At 49.5% G+C, this 9,295-nt stretch overlaps 1 protein-coding gene across 1 annotated transcript; it reads left to right on the top strand.

Annotated features, from left to right (window-relative positions):
* The first annotated feature begins 4,740 nt into the window (after positions 1–4,740).
* LOC125545027 (disease resistance protein RPS2-like) lies at positions 4,741–8,147 on the top strand. Its single transcript, XM_048708866.1, has one exon. The coding sequence runs from the start codon at positions 5,171–5,173 to the stop codon at positions 7,895–7,897; it is 2,727 nt and encodes a 908-aa protein (XP_048564823.1). The 5' UTR covers positions 4,741–5,170; the 3' UTR covers positions 7,898–8,147.
* The last annotated feature ends 1,148 nt before the right edge of the window (positions 8,148–9,295 follow it).

Genomic DNA, 9,295 nt, shown 5'->3' with positions numbered 1-9,295 from the left:
TTTAGTAATTTCGTTCTCTCTAGCCCTAGCAAGTTGTTCATCAAGGAATTCACCTAGTGGCATATTATTATCAAGCAGAGAAGTAGTTTCATCATAAGCATCATGCATAGCAGAAGTGGCATCATCAATAACATGCGACATATCGGAATCAATAGCAGGTGTAGGTGTCGCAAGTTTACTTAAAACAGAAGGAGAATCAAGTGCAGAGCTAGATGGCAGTTCCTTACCTCCCCTCGTAATTGAGGGATAGATCTTGGTTTTGTTGTCTTTCAGATTCCTCATAGTGATCAACAGATATAAATCCAAGTGACTTGGAGAATAGAGCTATGCTCCCCGGCAATGGTGCCAGAAAAAGGTCTTGATAACCCACAAGTATAGGGGATCGCAACAGTTTTCGAGGGTAGAGTATTCAACCCAAATTTATTGATTCGACACAAGGGGAGCCAAAGAATATTCTCAAGTATTAGCAGCTGAGTTGTTAATTCAACCACACCTGGAAGACTTAATATCTGCAGCAAAGTATTTAGTAGCAAATCAATATGGAAAAAACGGTAACAGTGGCAGAAGTAACAATAACAGTTTTGTAGCAATCGTAACAGTGGCAACGGAAAAGTAACGGAGCAAAGATCAATATGAGACGAACTCGTAGGCAATGGATCAATGATGGATAATTATGTCAGATGGCATTCATCATGCAACAGTTATAACATAGGGTGACACAGAACTAGCTCCAATTCATCAATATAATGTAGGCATCTATTCCGAATATAGTCATACGTGCCTATGGAAAAGAACTTGCATGACAGCTTTTGTCCCACCCTCCTGTGGCAGCGGGGTCCTATTGGAAACTAAGGGATATTAAGGCATCCTTTTAATAGAGTACCGGACCAAAGCATTAGCACTTAGTGAATACATGGACTCCTCAAACTACAGTCATCACCGGGAAGTGTCCCGACTATTGTCACTCCAGGGTTGCTGGATCATAACACGCAGTAGGTGACTATAACTTGCAAGATAGGATTAAGAACACAAATATATTCATGAAAACATAATAGGTTCAGATCTGGAATCATGACACTCGGGCCCTAGTGACAAGCATTAGGCATAGCAAAGTCATAGCAACATCAATCTTAGAACATAGTGGATACTAGGGATCAAACCCTAACAAAACTAACTCGATTACATGGTAAATCTCATCCAACCCATCACCGTCTAGCAAGCCTACGATGGGATTACTCACGCGCGATGGTGAGCATCATGAATTGGTGATGGAGGATGGTTGATGATGACGATGGCGATGATTTCCCCTCTCTGGAGCCCAAAACGGACTCCAGATCTGCCCTCCTGAGGAAGAATGAGGCTTGGCGGTGGCTCCATATCGTAAAACGCGATGAATCCTTCTTTCCGATTTTTTTCTCCCCGAACGTGAATATATGGAACTGGAGTTGAGGTTGGTGGAGGTCTGTGGGGCCCAAAAGGATAGAGGCCCCAGGGGGTGGGCGCACCCTCCACCCTTGTGCCCAGGGTGTGGGTCCCCTTTGGTTGATTCTTTTGCCAATATTTTTATTTATTCCAAAAATGATCTTCGTGAAGTTTCAGGTCATTCCGAGAACTTTTATTTCCTCACAAAAATAACACCATGGCAATTCTGCTGAAAACAGCGTCAGTCTGGGTTAGTTCCATTCAAATCATGCAAATTAGAGTCCAAAACAAGGGCAAAAGAGTTTGTAAAAGTAGATACGATGAAGACGTATCAGGTTCCTCAATATCCCTGAGAACTATGGAAACTACTCACACATTGATGAAGGCATAGACATTGCGGGGTGAATCATGATGAACATGGTGGTAGTGTCAACATAATACAAAAGTGTCCACACCGACTAATGTATTACATAGAGATTGTGATGGGATGGTAATGAATGGGGAGTTGTGGCGGCGGAGTCCCTGGATCAATTTCTCCACCGAAATCCTTCTCAGGCCTAAGGTTCTTTGTTCTGGATGTGTTTTCTGGTGGCTGCCTGTCTCTGATCCGCAATCCGTCTGCACGGGGATGAATTAGCTGACCAGGCAAAGGGGGTTGCAAGCGGCAAGACCAATGGTACAAGCGTGTGCGCTTGTACCTTGCATTGTCTTGCGCTCTGGAGGCTCCTACATGACTCCTTTCTTCTCCCAAGTGTTTAAATCTTATATGACAACATTCTATCACTTTAGTTGACAAGATTTTATCACCATAAGTTGGTGTTCTTTCCTTAAACTCTGAAACACTTCCATTCATGACAACCTAACAAAAACATATAAAAGAGGTGCAGGAACGGAGTAAAATCCGAAGAATCCTATAGCTACGGAATGAAATAAGGGGTGTAAAACATCGCACAATTTGGACTCATCAGAGTCACCCTTGTCTTCTGGTGCCTCTGGTCGCATAGGAATGTGATAGACTTTGATGATCGATCTAGAAGTCTCACACCCCGCCAACGTGTAGGTTCTTCTCGTGGCTCGTGGCTTGCGGCTCGTAACCGTTGTTGGATGACGAACCGACTCTTACATCATGGTCTGCCTCATTCGACTTATTTCCTATTTGGTGATCAGCAACCAGAGTCCATCCAACATCTTACGATCGATTGTGTGTTGATACGACAAATGTGGCATTGGTTGCTTGCTAAATGGGGACGACATGGGTGTCGAAGAGTGATTCACAACTCTTGGAGTGGTAGACGTCCTTGCAGCGGATACGAGGGCATTCAAGGATCTATGTGTGGGAGTCACCCTTGTCTTCTAGTGCCTCTAGCCACATAGGAATGCAACTGAATTTGATGGAGTTGTGGCATCCGCGCAGGAGGTCTTGTGTTGCATTGATGAGTATCAGGTGTGGCGAGTGGTAGGATTGTTTAGACGTGATAGGTTTACGTTCTCTAGGGTAGATACATTGAGAGCATGAGACTAGCCTTCAGTCTCGTCACATGCATGAACTAGGGAAGTTGTAGTCCAGTTATGATGAGGTGTTGTTGTTGTTGGATCTCTTCGAGCAACTCTAGCAGAGTCGCCATATACGGCCCCAATCGCCGTAATAACAACCAATATCGTGATTTTGACCAAAATGGCACTCTAGCAGAGTCCCATATGGGTGTCGGTCGGCATAATCGTGGAGTTCACTCCATAAACAACCTCGTAGCCTCATATCTGATGGATAAGGAGATCTAGTCGGAGCTTTGCTTCACACCTAACCACCAGCGCGGGAGGGAAGATTCAACTTCTTCCTCCTCGCACCATATCCATGGTTTGAAGCTGCCCGTCGCAGGTACACACACCACCGCGCAGACATAATCACTAGCGAGCAATGATGATGGGATGGCTAACCACCCGCTAAGTAATGGCCTCCATCGCTCCCCCAATTCCCAAGGAGGTCATTCAGATGACCATGTGGCTTCATCCTCGGTATAAAAGCATGGCGGCGAGACATCCCCATCACCAAAGCCTAGTTGCCTCCTCTCCTCCCATCTCCTCCACCATCCAGGAAAATATTGCCGCGCAAGATTGCAGCCTATTGGCTCAACTTGGTGGCGGAGCGAAACCTCCCATCCTAGACACCGTGGTCCGGCCGAACTCTTTGCCTGATGCACTAGCCGCCACAGCCAATGGATACTCCTCTCACGGCAGCGACGGATCTGCCAGCCGTGAGGGATCTAGCCCCCTCATCCGGGTGAATTATGAGGAAGACGTCGTCCCCGCTGACCCCCTTGTCCCGGGAATGACGCCATCCCCGTCGAGGCCCAGCCGGAGCCTAAGGACCCGTTCGACGCGATTATGCAGTTCTTCGACCTCGAAGCTTGAAACGAGCAGTGGATCCTCCTAGAGTCCGGCCCCGCACCGACTGACAAGGAGCAGTGGCTACTCGCGTTTGCTGCTCATGAGTCCGACCCCTAGGCCCGCTTCGAGGACCTCTCGAAGGAGGACAAGAAGGGGGGGAAGAAGAAAAGGAGGGCGATGACTAGTTGACGCCGACCACCGGTGAGTGTAGGTAGTAGTAGGTAGCAATGTCGCTCGAATAGAGACATTGCTTATTTTGAAAATGTCATTAAACGACATTTCAAATCACTAATATATGTAAAGCGACACATTTTGATCAATAAATATAGTTATTGCATTTGATACGGACTAACGTGATCTTAAATCGCCACTACAAAGTTGAAAACATGATTAAAACAGAAAAAAAAATAGACCACATTATGGCGATGACGACTCTTTGTTTTGTGCACAATGGTTACGGCCCCTATATATCCATATAAAGCGTGTTTTATATTTCATATGACGACTCTGCTAAATTGCTTCTATGGTTCTGTATTCTTCCCTACGTGTTTGTTTCGTCCAAACTGCTCTGCGTACGACAGCGCACGGACGATTGGATCGTTCACAAACCGGGTGAAAAGCTTTCGTTCCATGAATGATGTGTCCTGAAAAAGAAAACGAAAAACCACAGTGTGCTACCGCTTCGAGAGACACCTTCCGTGCCCTTGCAGACAGACACCTGTCGTTGACTGTCTCGAAGACATCGGAGATCAACGTTGAAAAGTAGTACGTAGTATGCACTGTCACTATGCACGCATATTTGTCTTGTTTGCACGTTCAACCGTACTGACATGCTCGGCCGTGGTCAGTTTCTCCGTGGAACAAACAGCCCGCCTGACGAAAGAAAAAGAAAAGAAAGAAAAACAACCCGCCCGACGCAATGGCCCAGTCAAGTCACCACCACCACCACACTCGCCACGCCAGTCGCCACCTTCCTCGCGGTCGCAGTGAGCCGGTGATGGACTCCAACTGTGCGCAGTCCAAGTCTTCGCCCCCGTCCATCTTCCTCCGCATCGCGGGTGCGCATTTCTCCGTGTGTTCCTTCTTGGCTAAGGATACTCCTGCTCTGAGCTCCAACCCCCAGCTACCAATTTGTCCATATCCCACAAGCTCCAACTGATTTCCCCCAGCACCAATTGCAGCTTGTCGCGTTCCTCCCTTCCGCCTCCGCGCGTCCCGTGTGCATCCACTTCTGTAATTAGCCCCCCATTCGGCTCCGTCGCCGCACAGATCCTTCAATCCGTGCCCAAATCAGGGTTCTTGGCCGACCGAATCCAGGCCTCGCTCGGCGGAGACTGAGGCATTCGGCTCGCGGCGGGCGGCGATGGAGTTCGTGGCGTCCATCGTCGACACGGCGTTCCGGCCGCTCAAGGACTACTTCGCGCGGACGTTCGGGTACGTCATGTCCTGCGCCGACTACATCGACGCGCTGGGCCACGAGGTGGACGAGCTCAAGAGCAAGCGCGACGACGTCAAGCGCATGGTGGACGCCGCCGAGCGCCAGGGGATGGAGGCCACCAGCCAGGTCAAGTGGTGGCTCGAGTGCGTCGCCAAGCTCGAGGACGCCGCCGCCCGGATCCACGCCGAGCACCAGGCGCGCCTCCAGCTCCCGCCCGACCAGGCGCCCGGCCTCAGGGCCACCTACCGCCTCAGCCAGAGGGCCGACGAGACGCTCGCCGAGGCCGCCGGCCTCAAGGACAAGGGCGACTTTCACAAGGTCGCCGACGAGCTCGTGCAGGTCCGCTTCGAGGAGATGCCCAGCGCGCCCGTCGTCGGCATGGACGAGATGCTCCAGGAGCTCAACGCCTGCATCCGGGGCGGCGACGCCGGCGTCGTCGGCGTCTACGGCATGGGCGGGATCGGCAAGACCGCGCTGCTCCACAAGTTCAACAACGACTTCCTCATCGGCTCGCAGGACATCAATGTCGTCATCTACGTCGAAGTTGGCAGGGAGTTCAGCCTCGACGGCATCCAGAAGGTCATCGGCGACCGGCTCGGGTTGAGCTGGGAGAACAGGACGCCCAAGGAGCGCGCTGGGGTGCTCTACAGGGTGCTCACCAAGATGAATTTTGTGTTGCTGCTGGACGACCTCTGGGAGCCACTCAACTTCCGGATGCTCGGCATTCCGGTTCCCAAGCACAACTCCAAGAGCAAGATCATCGTGGCCACGAGGATGGAGGACGTGTGCAACCGAATGGATGTCCGTCGCAAGCTCAAGATGGAGCGCCTGCCACCGATGGCCGCCTGGGAGCTCTTCCGTGACAAGGTCGGCGAGCACCTCGAGCGTGCCAGCCCAGAGATCTGGGGGCCGGCAATGGGAGTGGCCATGAAATGTGGTGGGCTGCCCCTTGCGCTCATCACCGTCGGCCGGGCTATGGCCAGCAAGCACACTGCAAAAGAATGGAAGCACGCCATCACCGTTCTAAATATTGCCCCATGGCAGCTTCTTGGCATGGAGACGGACGTTCTTATGCCTCTCAAGAGCAGCTATGACAACTTGCCCAGTGACAAGCTAAGGCTCTGCCTGCTGTACTGCTCGCTGTTTCCAGAGGACTTCATCATTTCCAAGGATTGGGTCATAGGCTACTGCATCGGTGAAGGTTTCATAGATGATCTATACACTGAGATGGATGAGATATACAACAAAGGGCATGACCTTCTGGGTGATCTCAAGATTGCATCCTTGCTGGAAAAAGGTAAAGACGACGAACACATCAGTATGCATCCCATGGTCCGCGCGATGGCTCTCTGGATAGCATCAGAATTCGGCACAAAAGAGACCAAATGGCTTGTCCGTGCCTGGGTTGGGCTCAAGGAAGCACCAGGTGCAGAGAAATGGAGCGAGGCTGAGCGGATTTGTTTCATGCGGAATAACATCGTGGAGCTGTATGAGACGCCTAATTGCCCTCTGTTGAAGACCTTGATGCTACAAAACAACGCTGGGTTGAAAAAGTTGTGCGACGGCTTCTTCCAGTTCATGCCATCTCTCAGGGTATTAGATCTCTCGCACACCTCTATCACTGAATTACCCTCAGGGATCAGTGCATTGGTTCAGTTGCAGTACCTTGATTTGTATCACACAGACATCATATCACTGCCAAGGGAGCTAGGATCACTGGTCACTCTGCGGTTCCTGCTCCTCTCACATATGCCGCTTGTAATGATCCCAGGTGGTGTCATAGATAGCCTCAAAATGCTGCAAGTTCTGTACATGGACTTCAGTTACCGAGACTGGAAAGTCGGTGAGAGTGGAAATGGTGTTGATTTTCAGGAGCTTGAGAGCCTACGCAGGCTCAAGGCAATCGACATCACAGTACAGTCGGTCGAGGCCCTAGAGAGGCTGGCACGGTCATATCGCCTCGCCGGTACAACAAGAAATCTGATGATAAAAGCATGCGGTAGCCTGACAAAGATGGAGCTCCCTTCAAGCCACCTCTGGAAGACCATGACAAACCTGAAGAGAGTGTGGATCTCAAACTGCAGCAATCTAGCTGAGGTGATCATTGACGGCAGCGAAGAAACTGATTGCCCCATTTTAGATCCCTGTGATTTTATGAGGAAGGGTGAAGTTATCGAGTGTGAACAGCCCGCCCTTGATAGCCTGCAGGGTATCATCCTGCAGAGCCTTCTGAAGGTAAAGATCGTCTACAGGGGTGGGTGCGTCGAGAATCTGTCGTCATTGTTCATCTGGTACTGCCTAGGACTGGAGGAGCTCATCACACTCAGCGATGGAGATCAAGAAGCAGCGGCGGACGAAGACGAACAAGCTGCAGGGACTACTAGCAAAGTGATCACACCCTTCCCTAAACTTAAGGAACTGCATCTCCAAGGCCTACCAAAGTTGAGGGCGCTGAGCAGTAGCGCATGCATGCTGCGGTTCCCGTCACTGAAGAGCCTCAAGATCGCCGATTGTCCAAGCCTCAAGAAGCTCAGACTCGCTGCCGCAGAACTGGAGAAGATACAATGCGCGAGGGACTGGTTCGATGGGTTGGAGTGGGATGATGATGAGGTCAAAGCATCTTACGAGCCACTGTTGGATGGAAGAATGTGAGTGAATTCAGTTTTTGCGTATTATGTTGGCCCAAAATTTGAGAGATACACTTTTGCCAGGCTTTGCGTCCCGGCTTTTCTCTGCTAGTTTCGAAGAAAATAAAAACAGGCTTACTCCACCCCCCCTTTTTTTTACTTTTTCAAAAAGATGCTTGGTACGTATTGATCAGTCACTGAATTCAGGGATTGATGTGCCCTTGTGTCATCATTCTAGTTTGAGATCTGCACAGTGGTGCCTGTCAGATGTTTGAGTTCAGGGATATGCCCTTGTGTCATCCTCCTTTTCTTCTGGGAGATTATGCTTTTGTTTTTGTGTGGGCTGAACAAATGCACATCTGATGAATATCGGCAGGTGTTGGTATGAATATCTTGCCGGTACCAACCAGTGTTGATCCAAATCTGTATGCAGTACGTACGGGTGATGGCTGATGCAGCTAACCTATCCCTTCTTTCCATGCGTGCTCTGCCCGTCTGCTGCAAATTGCAATCGACAATCCCTAAAAATCTACTCCCTCCGTTCGAAATTACTTGTCGCGGAAATGGATGTATCTAGACGTATTTTAATTCTAAATACATCCATATCCGAGACAAGTAGTTCCGAACGAAGGGAGTAACTGTGATAGATGTATCCTTCTCACAGATTTTAGACTTGGCTAAAGATGAAAGGAAAACCTAGTTGCAAGCTGTGATGAACTCACGGGCGCCGGTGTATTGCGTACCTCGAGTTGCTGCAATCTCATATACTCAGAATTCCTGATTCTAGCGTTGCTGCCAACAGCGAATCTGTAGGACTTCACGCATTGGGAATAAATAGGGATTTGGGAGGTGGCGACCGGGGCGAACCTGCGAGTCGGCGGCGTTCAGGAACGGGGAGGACTGGGGGTACTGCCTACCTCCAACTGGACGCAGCTCCCCTGGGCCCACACGTCAGTGACCAAAGTCAGGTCTGGCGCGGGGATCCAACTGGGCACTGGGCCGGTCCAAGGTTGTGCGCATAGTTAAAAAAAAGAGGGATTGAAATTATACTATGGGCTTTTCAAATAAACCTTGTCTCAGATCTAATTGATCGAATTGATTAGCGTCAGTCACCTCAAAAAACAAAGTTGATTAGCCTACAAAAATTCGATCAAATTGATGTAAATTAAGCAAACCAGAACCACATGGCGTATGTGGTAAACAATCTCAAAACAAATAATGTCAAGAAAAAAAAAGATAGCAATGGAGATGTTTTCTTTGCCGGTATGCTTTTTTTTACATGATGTCTTGGGATCTCAACCACCTCATCAAGACCTCCCTTTCGATGCAATGAGTAAGTAAAAATAAAATGGGAATCCTTAACGGAATGGTTTCAATGCAGATGAAGTTATTAACAAGAAAGGAAGGGAGATGAGCGGTGAAC

Source organism: Triticum urartu, chromosome 3 (assembly GCF_003073215.2).
Source record: "Triticum urartu cultivar G1812 chromosome 3, Tu2.1, whole genome shotgun sequence".
Classification (NCBI taxonomy): Eukaryota; Viridiplantae; Streptophyta; class Magnoliopsida; order Poales; family Poaceae; genus Triticum; species Triticum urartu.
Note: the sequence above shows the minus strand (reverse complement) of the source record. Positions and strands in the feature narration are given on the sequence as shown.

Bases quoted from the DNA above. Each gene is read 5' to 3' on its own strand.
- LOC125545027 (XM_048708866.1), top strand. From the start codon at position 5,171: ATGGAGTTCGTGGCGTCCATCGTCGACACGGCGTTCCGGCCGCTCAAG.